Below are 22,897 nucleotides of genomic sequence, written 5' to 3' on the forward strand. Positions count from 1 at the left end.
GGGGGCTGCCCAATCACAACTCGGGCAGCATGGAGGAAGAACCTGTGCTGTGAAACTTCATTCTCCCCAGCTGTTGATATGGTCCTTGTCATCAACACTAAACTAACTCCTCTTCCCCATACACAGATGAAGTAACTGTATATTGTGAGGATCCCTAAAGAGGTTGAAGGGGGATGGGAATCCCCATTGGCCTCCCTTTTGTTTGCTAATGTTACCTCAGGGCTAATGCACCCTCCTACCACCTTCACCCTCCTTAATAGCTGGTGAGTGGCCCTTGTTAAAGCTCCACAGGCCCTGCTCCTTCACACACTCATGTGGAGGTGAAGAAGTCCCGTCATGGTGTGGTACACAGCACATGGGGTGTTTGCACCCCAGGCACAGGCTGCTGTGGTTCTGCCCTGTCCTCTTGAGCATTGCTAGCAGGACACTCAGTGGAGTTGCCCTGAAAGAGCTTCAAGTGCTATTTGTTTCTCAGTGTGACTTATGTCACAGCACATTTCCTATGTGGTCCTAGAGCGTATGGGGTTTTTCTTTCTCTCAGGGCTTGTCTACACTTACCCCAGGAGTGGTGTGTGGCGATCAATGCATCAGTGGTTGATTTAATGGGTCTAGTGGAGGCCCACTAAATCAATGGCAGATCACTGTCCCATCTACTCCTGTACTCCATCTGAAGGAGAAGCGTGAGGGGAGTTGACGGGAGAGTGTCTCCCGTCGACATAGCATAGTGTGGACCCCTAGATGTAAGTACGTCCACTTCAGCTACATTATTCATATAGCTGAAGTTGCATAACTCGGGTGGATCTCTCTTTCCCACCCCCCCATAGTGTAGACAAGGCCTAAGTAACATCTCCTCTCTCAGACAGTCTCATGAGTTGAAAGTTATTTACAGTGAGCAGAAAGACAAAAGAGTGTGGTAATACTCCAGTGCTACCACACCCAGCGTGCTAGACAGACAGGAGGCTGAGTGCCAAATTTTGGGCTGGCTGTTGCAGCGATGGGAGCAGAGATGTTGGCCAGGATAGCCACTGCTGCGGGGCTCCTGCCAGCTAGGCCAGAATTCCACAGGGCAGGCTGAGGCCCCCATAGTGTGGGGAGCAGGAGTAAAGGCATTCTGACTTGTCAGCACATGTTGCTGGTGGCACACACAAAGCTGGGTTGTGGAGGTTTTACATGTCACGTTTCCCAGACATGCCTGGACACACCAGGTTCACACAAGCCCACCACTTAGTATTCTCCCGTGCTTGTTGCTCGAATAAGGTGAAAGGCTCCCTAGTCCTTTGTCTCCTGCACAGTATTCCAGCACCAGGCAAGACTGAAGTGTGGTGCCTTTAGACAGTAACAACCCATCCTGTGTTGCAGGATTGTTCTCAGAAGGACTTGGATTTTTTAAAACTATTTATGTAGGAGGTTTTCATAAGTTTATAAATCCTTGCCATGTAAATCTCTGCCACAAACCAATCATTACAACAATGAGCTTTGTTTAAAGAGACATTAACAGGAATATTGTCCTCAGAGCTTTTATTTAACAGGTATTACAGAGTGAGCATTATTCCAACACCTATGCTGTTTCTAGTGATTTTATTGAGTGAAACTCTGCACACACATATTTGACACGTCTGTCACACATTAACATTCACAAACATTGGACAGGGTGCTGTTTGTTCGCAGGTGAATGTACTTTGGCTATTGAATACATGGTAACCAAGTACCCACGGAACTGTCAGGTCTCTGTCTATTTTGCTGGGTATGGCAGCATCGGTGTACTAACTTTTCCATGACTGCCACCCACCTCCCCTGTTGTTTTGGCCTGTTCCTTGCAGGCTTGGCTGTTTGTTCCCAGCACGAGGCTACCCCAGTCCAGACGGTACCGAGCTCTGGTAGTGCCTGGCTACCAACACATGTGGCGGGGCCGTGGAAGATCCGCTATGAAGGGGACAGGAGTCCAGTGATCACCCCACAGCTCCTACACTAGTGAGGCAGCTGCACCAACACCTGCTCAGCACCTATGGCTGCAAAGCAAACAAAACCCAGGAGTCCTGGCCCCACAGCATACGCTGAGTCCGCCCCATGCATCCCTCCATCCTGGCCTCTCCTACAGAGCCAGAAGATGGAGACTTGGCTCACTCCGCACTCACCCCCTCCGACTACAGGTCCCAGCATGTAATGCTTCTTTTTCATCGCTCCACCTTCGATGTTCAAGATGGAGGCATAACCCCCGCCCCAGACTACAAGTCCCAGTATGCAGCGCGGCGCGTCCGAGCCAGTCAGCGTTCTGCTCCTGCGCCTCAAGCGGAGGCCGTCGACGCGGAAAAGACTGCGAATCCCGGCTTGCAGCGCGCCACCTCTCCGCCGGTGTCCCTTAGATGCCCTGCCCCAAGTCGGCGCATGGTGTGCCGGGATGTGTAGTGCACTGTCTGGTTCCGGAGCGGAGGGGGCGTGGCTTGTGAGGTCACATAGGTAGCGGAAGTGATTTCACATCCGGCCTGGCTGTTGTGTTTGGAAGGGGAAAGGGGTGGAGGGAGAAGAACCCGAATAAAGAGTGGGGGGGCACGAGGCGGAAGAGACCAGCTCGGAGCCCCAGCGCGCACCCTCTGCCATCCCGCTCCCAACAGCAGGTGGGCCCGGGGAGGTGGGGTTCGAGCCAGCCCGGCTGGGGGAAGGTGGCGGGGACCGTTCCTCCCCCCGGGCTCTGTGCGGGGGAGGGAGGCTCCCCTGAAGGATCCGGAGCCGAAGGCCTGGGTCGTCTAATGGCGCCTGTCTATTGTCTCGGGCTCTCCATCCGGGTACTGTGGGGGAAGAAAGGGGTGTCTCTGGCCGCGCGCGTGGCATGATGGGATAGCACTCGCCCCCTCACACACACAGACGAGATCGGCGAGGTGGCCTTATTGTTGGCGAACAAAGCGCGCGCGGCGGGGAGTAGGCGGGGCGTCGGGCACACGCGCGCGACATAGTGGTGAGCTTCGGGCGCGCGCCTGGGGGGTTCAGCTGCTCCCTGCGGCTCGCGCGGGGACTCGTCACCGGGAGGGGGTGGGGCTTGGGCATGCCGCGGCTACTCCGCTTGCGGGACCTGCCTCCTTGGCACCTCGCCGGGCATCCCTGCAGGGACCTCCATATGGGAGCGCGGCCCTGGTGGGGGGTGGGCTCTCCGGGGCAGCAGCGCGGAGCCTGCGGGCTCATGAGGAGAGGGCTTGGGGCACAGCCCCAGCTGGCGTGGCCATCCCTAGCGCTGGGGCAGCCTTCGGGAGGCAGAGGCATGTGCTTGGCGAGCCGCCACGGGAGGGGAGCAAGTCGGATCCGGGGCGGGGAAGGGCAGTGGCACTCTGCCCCCCTGCATGGAGCGGGACCAGGGATTCAGGCACCTGCCGTTCGGTGCCTGGTCCCGTTCTCGCTGCCGTAAGGCGCCGTGCCGTGCGGAGTGCTCTGCAACAGAGCAGCCCCTCTAGGTCCGAGTGCTGCCCAGGTTCGGGGGGATGCCCTGGGCAGGAACCGTACTGGAGCTCAGCTCCGGTAATAAATAGTTCCAGTCCAGCTGCTGTCTGTCCAGTTGACAGGTTTCAGAGTAGCAGCCGTGTTAGTCTGTATCCGTAAAAAGAACTGGAGGACTTGTGGCACCTTAGAGACTCTCACATTTATTAGAGCATAAGCGTTCCTGAGCTACAGCTCACTCTGTGGGATGCATGCTGATGAAGTGAGCTGTAGCTCACGAACGCTTATGCTCTAATAAATTTGTAGTCTCTAAGGTGCCACAAGTCCTCCTTTTGTCCAGTTGAGTGATGCTACGGAAACAGCTTAAACTTCTAATTGAGATAATGGTGTAACGGAACCCCACACAAATAGTTGGCACTTCTATAGGGCTTTCTATCTGAGAGCTTCAAAATTTTTATTTCACAACTTAATTAAATTTGTGATGCCTTCCATCTCAGCACTTTAAAGCCTTCTCATAAACATTAATTAAAACCATCTTCGCCCCTGTGAAGAAGATACTATGTCCATTTTATATATATACTATATTTGGCTTGCCCAAAATCACACAGCGTAAGTTTTTCTTCACTATGCCTTGAAATTTGTAAGTGGGTGGATCTCTGTATTAATGCCTTTCTACAGTTGGCTACAAAAGGCTTTAGGAGTTTTAGCAGGCTTGCTGTTAAAATATAGGCATTTTTTACCTGAATGAAACTGACTTGGGCTAACCAGTTCTGACTTAGAATTGAAACAGAACAGGCTGCCTTGACTTTCAAGTCTGTTCTTATTGCATCTTGATTTCAGTTTAGTATTAATAGTGATTTCTATGCTATTTGTCCGATCACGCTAACAAAGCTTCATTTCTCAGTTTATTCACTAGCACGTCCATTAAGGAAAACTGAAGTATTTTTGAAATATTCTTCTATGCAGAGTGATATGTTTGCATCCTGCATGGATTTTATCATATGGCTTCTCCATATCATTAATTGGTTTCTTAATCTTGTTTATTTAGTAATTGGCTCTTGCTAAATCTGTTTAGATAATGTGACCAAGAATTTAGTGAAGCCAGAGCCAGAGAAATAAAATTGCAGTAGTGTAAACAAACATAACACTGCAGTGAGGTTTTTTATTCTTTTGGCATAGTAACATAACTTTGCTTAATGTTCAGTCAACTGCTACCAGTAAATGTTAAGAGGATGCTGTTGGTCAGTCTCTACAGTACTGCTTAATACTTTAGAAATTTGGAAGGAGCTCTATCAGTTTTTGTAGAGGAACATTGGAATTACTGTACTGAATTACATCTGTGGACCGTCCAGTCCAGTGGTCAGCACCAGATGCTTTGGAGGTAGGTGCAAGAATCCCCTCAGTAAGTAGATATGGGTTAATCTCCCCCTATGAAGGGTCTTCTCTTAATCCATAATAGAGATCTGTTTTAAGACCTGAAACATGAGCCTTTTTCTCTTTCAAAACTTTTCGTTAACATTAACTACTATAGGTCTGGATAGTCTTATGATCCATATTCACATCTAGTCTCTTTGAATCGTGCTAAATTCTTGTCCTTAATCTTCAAACTAAATATGCATTGTGTGAAAATATTTTCTTTTAATCAATCCTAAATCTGCCTGCCACCTTTTAATTTCAGCAAATGTTCCTTTACTCTGATGTTATGAGACAGAGAACAAAAGCTGTTGATCTACTTTCTCTACACCATTTACTTTTATATGTGCTAATCATGCCTCCTTTCTAAACTAAACAGTCTCAGTCTTTTAAATCTCTCCATGAGAGTTCTTCCATGCCCCTAATCATTCTTATTGCTTTTCTCTGACCCATCTCTAGTTATGGCATATCTGTTTTGAGATTGAGTGACCACGCACACTATTCCAGATGAAGCTGTTTCATTATGGCATAACTTTTCTGAAGTCTCCACCCTGTTACATAGTCATCAATATATTAAACACTCAATCTGATAATGACAGGTTTCAGAGTAGCAGCCGTGTTAGTCTGTATTCACAAAAAGAAAAGAGTACTAGTGGCACCTTAGAGACTAACCAATTTTTTTGAGCATAAGCTTTCGTGAGCTACAGCTCACTTCATCTGATGCAATCATGCATTCATGCATCCGATGAAGTGAGCTGTAGCTCACGAAAGCTTATGCTCAAATAAATTGGTTAGTCTCTAAGGTGCCACTAGTACTCTTTTCTTTTTGTCAATCTGATAAGTGAACAGCAGGTTGCCTCAGTGTTCCTTATAGCCACAATAAAAATTGACCACTATTCCTACTGTTTTGTGTGTCAGCTGTTTTTGATCCATGACAGAGTTCTGCCTCTCACTTCCTGACTCCTTGGTTCCTTTAGTAGCCTCTAGGGTGGGATTTTTTTTCAAAGGCTTTTTGACAGTCTAGTTTGTCAGCCTGCCCTCCTTTATCCACTGCTTTACTGAACCAGCCAAATTACATGTGCAACCACATCCTATTTCTAGTGCTACAGAAACTATCAAGACTATTTTAATTTGTCTGCCTAATGAATGTGATCAGTTATGAAGATTAACTGATCATGCTTTGGAGAAGTGGAGATATACTGCATGTTGCATTAAAAATGATTTTTTTTTACTGCAGAAAATTGAAATACACAGAATTATCTTTCTGGGTTAGGCACTAGCATGGGATTCAAGAAATCTGAATTCAGTTTCTTTGTGTCGTTGGGCAAATCACTTTGTGCCTAAGTTCCTACTTGTAAAAACACTTCTCTTCCTCATAAGGCTGTGGAGGATACTACCATACATATTTGGGAGGTGCTTAGCTATATTGGGGGACTATAAATGACTAGATAGATCTTTCTTCATACTTTGTATGGATTTTAATAAAACAGGATAGATTATATCTATATGCTAATTCCTGGAAAAAAATCTGGGTAATTACGCTGGTGTGCAAAAAGTCGCATGTAATGTTGATATCAAAGTTGATATCCAAACTAAGGGGGTGGGGAAGAACTTGCCATAGAAGGGAAAGATGACATAAATTCTAGAAAGCTTTTTAATTTTGTAAACTTCTAAATGTAAGCTGCAAAGAGTGAAGAGCAAAATACTGTAAATGAAGTCATTTTTAAAAAGTACAAATGTAAACAAGCATATGAATTGTCATGTTGGTTTTAATGCTCTTCAGCTTAATATAGGACTACAAAAGCGTTTCAGTAAAACTCCAGAAAAAGAATCCACTATATTCTTTATACTGCTAATTGCTAACCAGGCAGTAATCTCATTTCTGATCTCATTTTGTTGCATTTTCTGTTGAGTTAAACTGACTTTGTTTTCCTTTGTTTTGGATTATAAAGTCCATAATGGAACAAACTGGAGTGGTAGCTGCTAATCTTCCTCATCAACACTATACAATATCAAGTTGATTTCAAAAAGGCATATAGAAGATCTTTGCTCAATGTCTTGTTGATATTTAGACAAGCTGAAGCTTTGACCTAGAACTCTCATAATCCAAGAATCAATTTCTCTGAAGCAATCTATGGCATAGATATCCAAAGATAGAATCCAGCGTTTCTAAGCCCTAATAGCTAATATGGCTACTGTAGTAAGCGTACCAGGGTGTACATGGGTGGTTTTTAAGACTCTCATCTTTCGATACAGCCAATTACTTACTCAAAAACTTACTTTGACAGTATCTCTCTGTATCCCCAGCTGGTTTGATAAAGTTGATTTTGTTCACCTTCTGCTTGATCCACTTTTACATCATCTCAATAAAGAGATCTGCAAAGTCATAATCTTGTTTTGAACTAATATCTCACACAAATTATTGTGATGTCGTAGTATCAATGACCTCACTACAGCATCCAGTAGGAGGAGAAATTGGGCTGCCAAGAAGGAACTCTGTATGTGAACACAGCTCCCTTAATTATAGTAAATGGCGAGAAAAACACCATGAAATGCATGAGGTGATTAGATTCAAAAGTAAACCTGGTGTCTTGGGGTCAGAATAGTCAAGTTTCCTAAGACTAGTAAAAGAATGTCTAGGTTTAAATGCAGCATAGACCAAAACATTGGCCTTTTAGTTTGGACTGTCAGGTTCTTTGTTTTCAGTTTTTACCATTTTTTAAAATTTGTAAATTTTGTTTGTGTTTTACAAAAGCTAATCAGTTTTTACTGATTTTTTTTCACCCAGATTTTGGACTAAAGTACATGAAAATACTGATTATGTTAAGAAAATCCAATCCATTACATTAGGTAGATGTGTTATTGAGTCTAAGTGTAAATGCTTGGCTGTCAGAGCAAGGCAGTGTCGTTAAAGATGTGCATGTGTACGTACTCTTAATGTACAGTTCAGAATAAACCACAGCATTAAACTGCTTTTATTTTCAATACTCTTACTTTTCTCTTTGCTTTTTTCTGTCCTCCCATCCCTGAATGTTAATCCCAATATTTAGCCAGAATAATAGTTAGGTTTTGTGCCACTTTTCACCCATTTTTAATTTTTGTAATAAACACTGATAAATTCCAGGGAAATCTTAAACAAAATAAACTGAAAATGAAGGGCTGAATAACCACTCTTCTGTTTACAACTCAAATAGATTCAGAAGTGATATGTTTCTGTTTGATCGTCATGGCCTGCCAGCCTTGTAAAAGGGTTATGATACTGAATACTATTGAACCTACACCTTGTAAACTGGCAAAGACTAAAATTGTGGGATTTGTCATAAGTCTAGGTTTAAATTACAAATGCAGTTTTATAACAAAGATTTGAATTTTTTCACATATTATACCTGCCAGAGTCCTGAACTCAAAAACTCTGTATGCTATGATGACTTCCTTGTGTACTGCAGGGCTAATGCAGAATCCTAACCTCAAAAGGAGAAATTGACTCTAGAATTTATGCAAATGTGTTAATGCTAAACATACTGAGAGTGATTTGGGATCTATGACAAGCTTGTCTTCCAGTTTATCCTAAATATGATCTCTTAGATGAAATTCCTCAGTCCGTGGGCTTTTGTTAATGGGGTAACTATAGAATTGTCCCATCAAAGGCCTGGTCTACACTAGGAAAATTAAGATTGCTTAATTACATCACTGGGGGGGGGTGTGAAAAAATCCACACACCCCTGAGCAGCATAGTTAAGGCAACCTAACCTCCAGCATAGATGGCTACAATACCACCTCTCCTGGAGATTACCTGTTCTGACAGTAGAATCCCTCTCATCAGTTTAGGTAGTTTTAATGCTGAAGCGCTACAGTGGTGCAGTTGTGCTGCTGTAGCATTTCAAGTGTAGACAAGCCCAAAGTGGCTGCGTATGAGAGAACCAAATTAAAATACAGTGACTGCAGTCTCTCTGAACTTTCCCAGGGTGTCTGAGCAGTGAAATGACCATCTGAAAGTCCATCCATGCATGCGTGGTGTTCTGTAAAGTCTCACTTTTTAGACCACCTCCACCTTGCCCCAGTCTCCTCAAAAGAATTCAATCCCCTGAAACATTAGTTACCTCATCTGTAGTAGTAGGGATAATGTCTTTATGGGGACTTTAATTCAGAAAAGAGGTTATAAAGGTACAGGTATGTTGAAAACTCACTTTTGAACACTTTCCCAATCAATTTGCTCATATCTACAAAAAAACCTTTGCTTTCAAAGTTGTGTGTGTTGGCAAGTGCTGCAGCAACTCCACTGTAGTGTAGATGCTTACGACAGTGATGAAGAGAGTTTTTCTGTCACTAGTAAATCCATCCCCATGAGAGGTGGTAGCTAAGTCAAAGGACTAATTCTTCCATTGACGTAGGGTGTCTACACCGGGGCTTAGGTTGGCTTAACGTACCTGAATTCATCTCTCTGAACTCTTCTCACCCCTGAGTGATGTAGCTAGCTTGACCTAAGCTTTAGGTGTAGATCAGCAGGCCTCTTAGTATTTTGGTGGGGCTTATTGAGGTAATTACAAGGAAAACTTCTTGAATGTACACAGAGCAGAGTTTAAAATGTAAATTGAACTTCTGTTAGGGTTCTCCCACATCTTGCCATTATGTGACTTTTGCGTAGCTAGCAGAAGTTGTAACTCTGTGGGGTGGTGGTCATTTACAAGCTCCACAACTACGCTTGATTTTCCTGTTGGTGACTGGAGTCTGTAAATACAGGTCCGGTGTTTACTAATGGTTACTGGATGGGGTTTATACAGATGCCAAATTTAAGTCTTTGATTACTGCAATTACTTTCAGGCTTCAACTCAAAGGCTCAACCATGAAAGATCCAAGTCGCAGCAGTACTAGCCCAAGCATCATCAACGAAGATGTGATTATTAATGGTCACTCTCATGAAGACGACAATCCATTCGCTGAGTATATGTGGATGGAAAATGAAGAGGAGTTTAACAGACAGGTAAGTTGCTTTACAGTTTTCAGATCTGTTGTGTATTCCACTTGTGTTTCTAGCTCACAGGGAAGACAGCATGGTCTAGTGACTGGAGTAGAGACTAGGTAGTCTGTAGACCTGGGCTCTAGTCTTGATTCTGCCACTGGGTTGCTGATGTTACTGTAGGAAAGTTTCAATCAGTGATTCGATTACCCCACCAGTAAAATAAGTAACTGCCCATCTTTTGATGACTGGATGAAAAACACTGTAGAAGTACAGTTTTGTTTTGTTAGCACAGAATTACATGAGAATATGCTGTGTGTAAAGCTGTCTTCCACAGTGTGGCTTACAGGAAAGAACTGTGGGTTCGAAGACTTCTCATGAGACCCTTTGTGGTGGGGGGGTGTTTAAATCTCATGAGGCCAGGTTACTGTGCTTTTAAGATATAACCAGGTGAAAAACATGCCTACAAGTACACCATTGGCCTTTATAAATCCACCTGCAGAACCCTACTTGGTCATGGGAATCTTGAGGCAACATAGTATTAGAGGGGGAGTTGGTAGTGACCCCTATATTTAAGTGCCTAATGCTTTCCTTTATAAAAGATTTTTGACTTCTTTCTTGAAGGATTTACACCTGTTTACAGCAGGCCTCTGAAATTCTTTGAAGACTTTGGATTTAGAAAAGAGCTTCTTTCTCTGCACTATGAAATTTCATTTGTTAGTTGTGTTACAAACTTATGAAAATCTCCATTTTCTTCTCACTTGCACTGTTAGCAATATTGTGCTGCCAAAATAATTAAATATGAACATCCTTACTCAAAACCAGCTTTGGGAATCTGAAGCTGCTTTGAGGGAGCTCTGGCAGCTATGCCAGAATCCCCCAAAACAAACCTCTGCCCCTCCAGATTTGGCTCATGGGCTCAGTTGCTCGTCTCCTGGGATGGGGGGAGAGAGGCTTCCCCCCAACCACTCCCTTTCTCACTCAATACATGGCCTCTGTAGCATATAACCACTGCTACCCTCCCCTACCCATGAGGGGGTAGTCCTATAGTCCTATAGTTCAAATGTTAGCAGTCTGTCTTGCAGTGCTGAGGGTTCAGGATTTAAACCCTATTGATGGGGCAGTTGTTGCAATTGCATGTAACAGAAATTGATTTCACCGTTTTCCTTTAGGAAAAACCGAGGAAATACCATTCAGAAACTATAAAAGAAAAAAAAAGGCTATTTAGGTTACAAAGTCAGGAAACACTAGAATTTAGGTTGCTTGTGCAGTGTAAATTCTGCCCTTTGTGCATATGCATTATGATAATATGTAATTAGACAATTTTTTCTTGGGACCCCCTGTGCTTTATTCAGTGCGTAGGATGGTTAATGCTCAGAATGAACCAGGGTTGTGTAGTGAATGAAGCCATTTGTGGGATCCCTGCCGCCTTCTCTCTAGAAGTTTAAAGGTGTATAGAAAACCAGGCAGGGGACTATAGGAGGGAGAACAGTCATGTAGTTGAGGCACGTAAATGCCAGAGTTCTGTTCTCTTCTTGCCTTTTCTACAGACATTCAGTGTGGTGCTGAGTGACTCGCTTAAACCAACATTTTGGCAAGTGGCTATTAATTGTGTGGAGGTGCCCACCTTGAGATACCTGGGGCCTTGCTCTTGAAGTATTGAATACTTGCAACTGAAGTCCATGGGAGCTGTGGGTGCTAAGCACTTCTTGTGATACTGCAGTGTGACCTGGAGAATAAGCACAGGATGGAGTACAGAGGTCCTGTGTTCTACTCCTGGCTCTGCCACTGACTCTGCGTTGCCTTAGGCAAACCTTCTTTTCTGAGTTTCTCTGCCTGTAAAATGGAGCTGTTATCTTACAGGGAAGATGTGCAGATACACTTATTGTGGGAGGGACTAAGGCAGTGTCTACACTTAAAATGGTAGAGCTGCACAGCTGCAGCACTTCAGCGTAGACAGCCTCTATGGTGACTGAAGGGGTTCTGAGGCTGTAGTTAATCCATGTCCCCAAGAGGCAGTAGCTGTTGACCTAGTGCTGTCCACACCAGGGATTTTTCACACCCCTGAGCGACATAGCTGGGTCAACCTAACTTTTCAGTGTAGATCAGCCCTGCTGAACAGCATCCTCAAAACGACTGATGAAATTAATATTGCATTGTTCACTGCAGGGTCTGAACTATATTCTGTAAATAGGGAAGGTCCACGCAGTGGACGACGGGGATAAAAAAGAAATAATGAGCAGTTGCCTCTTTCCATGAGGGCTGTGTGAAAATGCATTCATGTAACTGAAGGTTGAGTCATAATTCAGCCCCCTTGTGAATACGCATTAAGGTTGTACAAGGAACCTTAATTCTGGCATTTCCTAACTTTTGAGTGCATGAGCCAAATCTGTTGGAGTAAACTGTAAGAGTGGAGAAAGACTTGTTCAGCTTCCTCTGAACACATTTTCTAATCTTAATCTGTTCCCTGGGTCACCTTTGTTCCCTGGCTATGCCTGGCAGACATGGGGTGCCCATCTTTATTTGCTGCTTTTTATTCTGTCTGGGTCCTGCAGCACAGTGATGCTGCTGTCAGATAGAACTCTCTCCAAAGCTTGTCAGCAATACTTTTGTTAAGGATTAAGTCTAAGGCTATGATTTTGTCATGGATGTTTTTAGTAAAAGTCAGAGACAGGTCATGGGCAATAAACAAATAATCAGAGAAGCCATGACCTGTCCCTGACTTTTACTAAAAACATCCCTGACAAAATGGGGAGGGAGGAGGGTCCAGCACCCTGCATCCACCCACCCCCTAGCGGCTGGGAGCTGCAGGGACCCCAGTGGCTGTGGTGGCTTCCCCCCACCGCCCAGCGGTGGCAGGAGAGCTGCGGGAGGTCCCTTCCAGTAGTGAAGCTGGGCAGCTCAGGTGTTGCTGCTGATGGCGGCAGCCGGTCAGTTGCGGGGGGGGTGTCCCACCAGTTGCAGCTGATGGGCAGCTGCAGGGGGGTTCCCTGCTGCCCGCAAAGGCCAGGCTGGGCTGTTGTGGGGTTGCCAGCTGCGGCTGGTCAGCTGCAGGGCTCCCACTGTCACGAGTGTCGCCGTAGGGCACAGCTTCCGTGACATTATCTTAGCCTTAATTATGTCGTTTTTAGAGTATTCACTTACGCTCTTACTCAGGTGCTTCCCCTAACCCCTTTCCAAACACACACACACACACACACACACACACACACACCTCGCTCAAGTGAATTCAATGGTGTTTTCAACCCAGGCTAGCTGGACTGGTTGGAGTCGTGGGTTAGAGCCTGGGTTCTTCCTTCATTCAGGCTGGTAACCTTCTTATCGTGCAGTGAGGACACAGGCTAAACTATTTGAGTGCTGATAGCCTTCCATTGCCTTCCCACAATTCCTCTTGCATACCCAGGACAGACAAGTAGACAGGTTCTCCCACAATTCACTAGGAAAGAATCAGAGTGGCTTAGCTTACTGCAGTACAGAGAACCATGCGATATTTCAAGCAGTCAAGGGATAAGAGGAAAGGTACTGTCCTGGATCAGTAACTGGTTAAAAGACAGGAAATGGTAAAAATAAATGGTCCGTTTTCAGAATGGCGAGATGTATATAGAGGTGTCTCCCAGGGATCTGTACTGAGATCAGTGCTGTTCAACATATTCATAAATGATCTGGAAAAAGGGGTAAATAGGTGGCAAGATTTGCAGATGGCACAAAATTACTCAAGATAAGTCCAAAGCAGACTGCAAGGAGTTCATAGAATCATAGAATATCAGGGTTGGAAGGGACCTCAGGAGGTCATCTAGTCCAACCCCCTGCTTAAAAGCAGGACCAATCCCCAATTAAATCATCCCAGCCAGGACTTTGTCACGCCTGACCTTAAAAACTTCTAAGGAAGGAGATTCCACCACCTCCCTAGGCAACGCATTCCAGTGTTTCACCACCCTCCTAGTGAAAAAGTTTTTCCTAATATCCAACCTAAACCTCCCCGACTGCAACTTGAGACCATTACTCCTTGTCCTGTCCTACCACTGAGAATAGTCTAGAACCATCCTCTCTGGAACCACCTCTCAGGTAGTTGAAAGCAGCTATCAAATCCCCCCTCATTCTTCTCTTCTGCAGACTAAACAATCCCAGTTCCCTCAGCCTCTCCTCATAAGTCATGTGTTCCAGACCCCTAATCATTTTTGTTGCTCTTCGCCGAAATTTTTCAAATTTATCCACATCCTTCTTGTAGTGTGGGGCCCAAAACTGGACACACTACTCCAGATGAGGCCTCACCAATGTCGAATAGAGGGGGACGATCACGTCCCTCGATCTGCTCGCTATGCCCCTACTTATACATCCCAAAATGCCATTGGCCTTCTTGGCAACAAGGGCACACTGCTGACTCATATCCAGCTTCTCGTCCACTGTCACCCCTAGGTCCTTTTCCGCAGAACTGCTGCCTAGCCATTCGGTCCCTAGTCTGTAGCTGTGCATTGGGTTCTTCCGTCCTAAGTGCAGGACCCTGCACTTATCCTTATTGAACCTCATCAGATTTCTTTTGGCCTAATCCTCCAATTTGTCTAGGTCCCTCTGTATCCTATCCCTGCCCTCCAGTGTATCTACTACTCCTCCCAGTTTAGTATCATCTGCAAATTTGCTGAGAATGCAATCCACACCATCCTCCAGATCATTTATGAAGATATTGAACAAAACCGGCCCCAAGACCGACCCCTGGGGCACTCCACTTGACACCGGCTGCCAACTAGACATGGAGCCATTGATCACTACCCGTTGAGCCCGACAATCTAGCCAACTTTCTACCCACCTTATAGTGCATTCATCCAGCCCGTACTTCTTTAACTTGCTGACAAGAATACTGTGGGAGACCGTGTCAAAAGCTTTACTAAAGTCAAGAAACAATACATCCACTGCTTTCCCTTCATCCAGAGAACCAGTAATCTCATCATAGAAGGCGATTAGATTAGTCAGGCATGACCTTCCCTTGGTGAATCCATGCTGACTGTTCCTGATCACTTTCCTCTCATGTAAGTGCTTCAGGATTGATTCTTTGAGGACCTGCTCCATGATTTTTCCGGGGACTGAAGTGAGGCTGACTGGCCTGTAGTTCCCAGGATCCTCCTCCTTCCCTTTTTTAAAGTTTGGCACTACATTAGCCTTTTTCCAGTCATCCGGGACTTCCCCCGTTCGCGAGTTTTCAAAGATAGTGGCCAATGGCTCTGCAATCACAGCCGCCAGTTCCTTTAGCACTCTCGGATGCAGCTTGTCCGGCCCGATGGACTTGTGCACGTCCAGCTTTTCTAAATAGTCCCTAACCACCTCTTTCTCCACAGAGGGCTGGTCATCTGTTCCCCATGTTGTGATGCCCAGCGCAGCAGTCTGGGAGCTGACCTTGTTAGTGAAGACAGAGGCAAAAAAAGCATTGAGTACATTAGCTTTTTCCACATCCTCTGTCACTAGGTTGCCTCCCTCATTCATTAAGGGGCCCACACTTTCCTTGGCTTTCTTCTTGTTGCCAACATACCTGAAGAAACCCTTCTTACAAAGGGATCTCACAAAACTGGGTGACGGGGCAACACAATGTACTCCTCGAGGAGTTCTGCACCACTGCACAATACAGAATTTTGTGGAAATTAATGTTGGGCTTGCAGAATTTCCATTTTTCCCCATAGAAATAGGCTGCAGAGATGTTGGCCACCACTAGGGGCTGCTGGACCCGGCAGAGCCCAGCTCACAAATAGAAGACAAGGCTGTGTTGAGGGAGAGGGAACTGGAAGGTTTCCAGCAGCTGCAGTTTCCCACACACCCTGAAGTAAGGAGACAGCAACACGCAGGAAATGCTGAGCAAGCCCTGGGACCTAGCATCAGGCTGTTTCTCCCTCTGAATCCCTGGGCTCTAGGAGGGTAGGGTCTGCGTGTCTGGGCTGGGGGGAGAGGGAACGTGGAGCTGGGCTCTGGGGGTAGGGTGTGTGTGTGTCTGGGCCGGGGGGGGGGGGGGGCACAGCTGGGCTCTGGGGGAGAGTGAGTGTCTGGCAGGCTCGGGTGGGAGAGGGCAAAGAAACAGGAACTGGGTTGTCATAGGGATTTCTTTAACTCTCTGCTCCTGGGGAAATGTCTTTTGTTTCTATTGTTACACACATGCTGACCGGTGTTTTGAAATAAATTAACAAAATAATTGAAACTGGCGTGATTACATAGTGTTGTTTTGACAAATATTGTGTGCAGAATTTTTAATTTTTTGGAGCAGAATTCCCCCAGGAGTAACAATGGCAGATGAATTAAATGTTGATAAATTCAAAGTAATGCACATTGGAAAATGTAATCCCAACTATATATACAAAATGATGGGATCTAAATTAGCTGTTACCATTAAAGAAAGAGACCTTGTTGATAGTTTTCTGAAAACATCTGCTCAATATGCAGTGGCAGTCAAAAAAGCTCAATATTAGGAAGCATTAGGAAAGGAATAGATAATAAGACAGAAAATAGCATAGTAACACTCTCTATAAATCCATGGTATGTGCTCACACCTTGAATAGTGTGCGCCAGTCTGATCACCACATCTGAAAAAGATCTATTAGAATAGAAAAAGGTACAGAGAAGGGCAAGAAAAACAACTAATGGTATGGAACAGCTTCCCTGTGAGGAGAGATTAAAAAGACTGGGACTTTTCAGCTTGGAAAAGAGACCACTGTGGGGGATATGAGAGAGGTCTATAAAATCTTGACTGGGTGGAGAAAGTGAGGAGGTATTGTTTACTCTTTCATGTAGCACAAGAACCAGGGATCAGCCAATGAAATTAATAGGTAGCAGGATTAAAACAAACAAAAGGAAGTACTACTTCACACAATGCACAGTCAATGTGTGGAACTCATTGTCAGGGGATGTTGTAAAGGCCAAAAATTATAACTCAGTTCAAAAAAAGAACTTAATAAGGTCATGGAGGATGGGTCCATCAATGGCTGTTAGCCAAAATGTCAAGGATGCAACCCCAGGCTCTGGGTGTCTCTAGCCTCTGACTGCCAGAAGCTGAGAGTTGATGATGGGATGGGTTGCTCAATGATTACCTGTTCTGTTCATTTCCTCTGAAGCACCTGGCATTGGCCGCTGTTGGAAGACAGGGTACTGGGTTAGATGGACCATTGGTATTACCCAGTGGGGTTGTTTTTGTGTTCTTATGTCCCCCAGAAATCCTAGTTATACACACACACGGGCACAGAACCAGTGAGCGCATGGTAATTCACGCAGGGCTTTGCACTGTGGCTGCTCACACCTGGGTGCTGAGTTAACTGTGCAGATATGATAGGTTGAGAACCACTGCTCCATTTACCATTGTGGGCTGCATATGCAGCTGTCTGTGTTGTGGGCTGTGTCCACACAATACATATTCTACCGGTGTAGCCATGAGGATGTCACATGGACTGCAGCTGTGTGCTGATTGGGTCGAGGGTTGAGAACCACTGCCATAGAGACACTTACCCACCAGAACACTCTTTTCCCCTTTCTAACTTTAGATTGAAGAGGAGTTATGGGAAGAAGAATTTATTGAGCGTTGTTTCCAGGAAATGCTGGAAGAGGAGGAAGAACATGAGTGGTTTATTCCCGCTCGAGACCTCCCACAAACAATGGATCAAATCCAGGACCAGTTTAATGACCTCGTTATCAGTGACAGCTCATCACTGGAGGATCTGGTGGTATGTTTCCTCTCTGCTTGTTCTTAATAACTTTGTATTTGAAATTTTTAAAAAAATCACCTTCCAAAAGACTCTACGTGCTTTGATGGGTCATTAAAATGGCTAATAAAAAAAACCAACAGCAACAACCAATTATCAGTAATATCATGGCTCTCCAGCTCAGATCCAATTATCAGTAATATCATGGCTCTCCAGCTCAGATCCCATACATAATCCAGAAATCTCTTTAACCTGATATGCACTTGTAAGGGGGAAATACTAAATTATTAGGTACAGTATTGTTTATACCAAAAATGGTATGGAATGTGATAGTGGCTGAAGTTCTTTGGGATTGTCCATAGAATTGCATGGGTGTTTTGCACAGTTCATGCCACAAATACTAGTGGTGTGTGGGTGTATATGCTGCTTGGCAGAAATCGTTACTAAATGAAAGGCAAAAGGTTGAACATACTGACTGCATAGCATGTAATCCAACAGCAATGGTTTAATTTAACAGCTCTTGTTACAGACAAAGTCTGATATTCATCCAGACCTCATGTTAACTATCACAGAATTTGGCATGTTGGAAATAGAGCCTTAGGACTGAAATAATACAGTCCAGATATAGCTTGAGATATATTGGAAGAACATTTTGAAAGAGATTACCGAAATTTGTATTGACTGTAGCCAGTATCATTAATTATTGATTTGTCAGGCCAAAACTTTAAAATAGGTGGAGATGATCTTGTTACTTGTACTTAGGAATGATTATTTGTGCCAGGAAAACTAAACCTTCTGCAAAAACTTAGTGTAAATCTTGCTAACTCTCCTTTACAAGTGTTAGGGGGCTTATTCTTTCACCCACTTACTTCCCTGGTCCTTCTCTCATGAACAGAGAGCAACAATACCCAAAGTCCAAAGGTGCAAACAATTCGATATTTGTTGGGGTGAACTTCCAGCACGCATGATTCTAGTTTCCTTCCTTAGTGTCCCCCTTCCCAGCTCTGAAACCACAGAGCCTTACCTGTGTCCCTGTTCCCATTCCTGCCCTTAGCTAAACATGATTCCAATTTCCAACCTCCATTCCCTGTTCCCATTTCCCTCCCTTACTTCCTGATTGACTGCAGACTATATAGTAAAACTTGAGTTCTGCTTAGTTATACCTTAACCAATCATTTTACTGAAATTTAACTAACCAATCCTAAAATATTGTAACACGATTATTTCATCAATTATATCCCACCACCTTAATTAGTTTACACCCAGCAAAATTAATTATACAGCAGACAAATGATCACAGAACCAGACAGAAAGAAAAGGAGTACTTGTGGCACCTTAGAGACTAACCAATTTATTTGAGCATGAGCTTTCGTGAGCTACAGCTCACTTCTAGAACCAGACAGATTATACAGACAAACAATAGGGAAATGGGGACTACAATGACAGAACAACAAAGAAATGAGGATTTCACATCCCAGCTATTGATAAATGAGTTCTTGCCAGACAGGATGCTATCAAACTAAGTTTCCTTTTACATTTTCTAGGCACTTACTTCCCTTTCTCTGGAGGCGATAGGCATTATCAGGACAGGATTGTATTCCTAACAGCCCAATAGCACCTTATTTCAATGTGACTAGTTTGGAATGTGAGGATGTGACCTGTCCCTTCCCAGCTTATGGCTGCCTCTGTTGCTTAGCCAAAGGCCTTAGCCTAAGAACAGGGCCTCAGACTGTCACAGTAAGAGAAGGCCCTTACACCGGCAGACAGTGATTTTGATTCTTTCTTTTATACTGCTATAACTAGTTAAGTGATGATACACCTAAATTCTTAGAGTATAGGCCTTTACAGACAGGCCTGAATATCTATATCCTAACAAGTACTTGGAAGTATTTTAATGTCTAGGTTCCTAAAATAGGAACTGTTCTTAAATTTACAAAGATGTTGAAATGAACTAAAAGTACCCAAACAAGCTTCAGAAAGTACCTGTTAGCCCAGAATAGTTAACTTGCAAGAGCAACTAGTATAAAATGTTATAACTGACACTCCCAAAAGCAAGGGAACTACATGGCAGTGCTGAGACATACAACGCTGACACTTATTACAGCTGCCTAATGTCCCTGATATTCAGTGCACACCCTCTTGCAGCTGCCTTCAGTGCAATGGCTATTGACCCATGATAGAGGTACACAGGGTACATTCAGTAATGTTGGACTTCTCTAGAAATCCGACAGTAGAGAGAGATTTGTTGCTAGCCTGACACTAATGCTAGTGATCAACCACACACTAAACTGTACTGCTGAAATGTTCTTGTGGACTTGAAGTTTCTTGTTAAATATCGATACTTCATAATAAGCCTTGAAAAAATAAAATTGTAACTTCTAGGCCAATGTATCTTTCAGCGCAATGACTCAAGATAGCAAAACATACAACTGGCCTAAAATATAAAGTGGTAACCAAGATGCTGATGACAAAACTAATGTGTAAACCAATTAAGAGTTTAAATAAATTCATGCTTCCAGCTATCCCAGTTTCTGTTCTCTTCCTTTGTTAGGCAATACATGGAAATTGTGTAAAGTGAAGTTTCTCTTGGTGCTGCTTATTGCCCAAATGGAAGTTCTTACATTCCTGAGTTCTCTGGAAATGCTATAGGGTGGCTAATTATGAAATAAGCACATTCATATTATATTTCAACATAACTCTTCTTTGAAGGAAAAACCAGTCAGTCAATGGCTTAAAATTATTTAAATCTAACGTCAAGTCTGTTTGCTTATGTTACATACAGAATGGGTCTACAAACAAATGTATAAGGTTAAAGACCATGTGACACTTGTCCAGAGTCAATTTGACTGAATTAAAACTCTGGTGCTTTGGGTGTTTTTGGGAGACTACAGGCTTTAACTTACAGCTTTTCAGGGAAGGGACTTTCTCCTTAGGCACTATGCGAATAAGTACTAAACACAAAACTAAACTAAACACTAAACTAAATAAGTACTAACGCAATGGGACTCTGATTTAATTGAAGCCTCTAGGTGCTGCTGCTGTTTGGGTTTGGTTTTTTTAAAAAAAAGATATTAATAGCCATGATGAACAGGTGAAGGGTTCTAAACCTCTTTGCACTGGATTTAGTGTATTCAAGAATTCACGTTAAATTGTCTGTCACTTTAAACTTGTAAACTATGGCTATGAACAATGCTTTGATTGGTCAGGAAAAGTGAGATATAAGTAATACCGTGATTTGGTTGTCTTTCTCCCCAGGTCAAGAGTAATCTGAATCCAAACGCAAAGGAGTTTGTTCCAGGGGTGAAGTACTAAATATATGAGTAGACTGGGCCCTCTTTTGGTGGATGTAGCACAATTTCCACACTGTGAAGCCAGTATTAGAAGATTTAATTGTAAAAGCTCTCTCTTCTCGTCACTGTGTTACACTTATGCATTGCCAAAGTTTTGTTAGTCTTGCATGCTTAATAAAAGTGCTGAGACTGTTATTAAGTAAAAAGCTGTCAAAAGTTTAATGAAAACATAATTGGACCCTGGCTTTCTGTGAAGGAGACAGTGAGGTAAGAAGCACCAGTCAAGTTGAGACAAAGTACCAAATTTTTTAAAACCTCTTGCAGACTCTGTCTTTTTAACAGGATTTAACTAAGGATGGTCTGTTACTAAAACATGTCAACTGGTGTTAATTTGCACCTGATAATGCCTTAACTTAAAAATAAAAGCAAGGTTATCGGATCATTATGCAAATTAGCTAACTTTCCGTTTCAGTATTTTTACTAATGTTAATTTTTTTCCTTATCAAGAAAAACTTTACTTCATGCTCTTCTTTTTGAGAAGTGTAAATGAACTATCATACCAGACTTTCACAGACCTGTACAGAGTCCTAGATCTCAGCTACTGAACTAACAAATAAGCAGTTGGAAGAAATTTCCTGTATTTACAGTCTATCATGTTACAAATGTTTGTTTCACTTCCTAATTACATTTAAGGAGATGTGAGTTTCATCACAATTTCTTCCAAGAACTTGGATACATAGCACACTGTCTATGTAACTTTTAGCATACAACCTTAAGATAGCTGGATTTAACCAAGAAACCTTTAGCGTTAGTGATTTGAGTGGTGCTTTTCCCTTGCTTTGTTTAATCATCACTACACAATAGTCTACAGCACAACAACTTTTTTCTTTTAATAAAGCTAGAACAGTTTTGGCTTCTTAAACTTCATATTTGGGTAGGTTAAGCTGCCATACGTGTTCAGTGTGAATAGTGTTTAAGTTGAAAATATTGTAAAAAAATTATATTTTTTCAAAAATATTTAAAAAAATAAATAATAGTAGAAATGATTTGGTGATTGTCTCTTTTAATATGCACCCTGCTCAGACACTCGCATTTGGTAGTGTGAGGAAATGAGGGGGATAATTCTGCTCTACCCCAGCAAGACTAGTGCTTTAGGTTTAAATGAGTGGTGCTCCTTGTAACAGGCTAGACCAAAGTAATGACTTGAAGTTGGTATCTGGTTTACTTCTCCTTTCTTCATACTAGCATTTCCTTGACAATCTTCCCTTAGGTACATTTCTCACTACTACTAATGGCAGTTCAACTCCATCATTGCTTGCAGTATTGCAAACCCTGGTATAGACAGTGCCCAGCTGATGGCACCATTTGAGGGACAATGGCTAAAACTGTCAGAAGATTTCAGAAGCTTTTATGGCACAATCTGAGTCCTGCCACACTTTGGGTGTCACAGACAAATTGCGCCTGAATGCAGCTGATAATGAAAAGCTGTTGGAAGACACTGGAAAGGGACTTAAATGATCATTATGGGTATAGTGGGTAGCTTCAAAGTGTTGGCAGAATAGAGATGGATCCTAATTTCCACCCAGCTAGCTTTGTTTAATGTTACACTTAAAGCTGAACTGACTTTCTCTGAGATGAACCCGAATCCTTTCTGTCCTTCTACTTATATGTACTCTTGACAATGCCAGCATTTTATTTTAGAAGCTTTGTTTCCATTCAAATCTACTGGATTACTTCCTCTTCTGATCGTAGGCATGTTGAGTAATTTATCCACACACGGGTATTTGGTAATCTAAGCACCCATTTCTAGTACGGATCAGCAACTTTAATATTTTCTACATTTAGAATGAGAAATCACCACCTAGAAGAATCTCTGGAGATTAGGGGGGAAAATAAGATGAATTTGACAATCTAGTATAAATCCACACTATTGGAGGCCATGCTCACTTTCAAGATATTTACAGATTCTACCAAACTAGACCAACTAACCTCAAACTGCACCCACTGGCCTCTCCAACATCTTATGACATCTGTCTCCATTTACTAGCCCTGTCCCCTCCTAAATCATTCCCCTTTCTAATACATGTCTCGTCAGGTCTGTAGCTGACTTCTTAAGGGAAGCAACAAAAACCTTGATCTCA

At 43.4% G+C, this 22,897-nt stretch overlaps 1 protein-coding gene across 4 annotated transcripts; it reads left to right on the plus strand.

The window, feature by feature from the left end:
* The first annotated feature begins 2,448 nt into the window (after positions 1-2,448).
* PAIP2 (poly(A) binding protein interacting protein 2) lies at positions 2,449-21,802 on the plus strand. 4 transcript variants are annotated; one of them, XM_073356015.1, is made up of 5 exons: positions 2,449-2,615; positions 4,673-4,807; positions 9,661-9,820; positions 17,308-17,487; positions 20,722-21,802. In XM_073356015.1, exons 2-5 carry the CDS (start codon positions 4,797-4,799, stop codon positions 20,776-20,778), a joined length of 408 nt encoding a protein of 135 aa, XP_073212116.1. In that variant the 5' UTR covers positions 2,449-2,615; positions 4,673-4,796; the 3' UTR covers positions 20,779-21,802. The 4 variants fall into 4 exon arrangements, with proteins under 4 accessions (XP_073212116.1, XP_073212115.1, XP_073212117.1 ...); XM_073356014.1 differs by having other exon boundaries at positions 4,700-4,807; XM_073356016.1 differs by lacking the exon at positions 4,673-4,807.
* The last annotated feature ends 1,095 nt before the right edge of the window (positions 21,803-22,897 follow it).

The sequence above is a fragment of the Lepidochelys kempii genome, chromosome 8 (genome assembly GCF_965140265.1).
Source record: "Lepidochelys kempii isolate rLepKem1 chromosome 8, rLepKem1.hap2, whole genome shotgun sequence".
Classification (NCBI taxonomy): domain Eukaryota; kingdom Metazoa; phylum Chordata; order Testudines; family Cheloniidae; genus Lepidochelys; species Lepidochelys kempii.

Coding starts and splice junctions, on each gene's coding strand:
- PAIP2 (XM_073356015.1), top strand. Junction 9,821..17,307: donor AAGAGGAGTTTAACAGACAG/GTAAGTTGCTTT, acceptor TTCTAACTTTAG/ATTGAAGAGGAGTTATGGGA. Junction 17,488..20,721: donor CATCACTGGAGGATCTGGTG/GTATGTTTCCTC, acceptor CTTTCTCCCCAG/GTCAAGAGTAATCTGAATCC.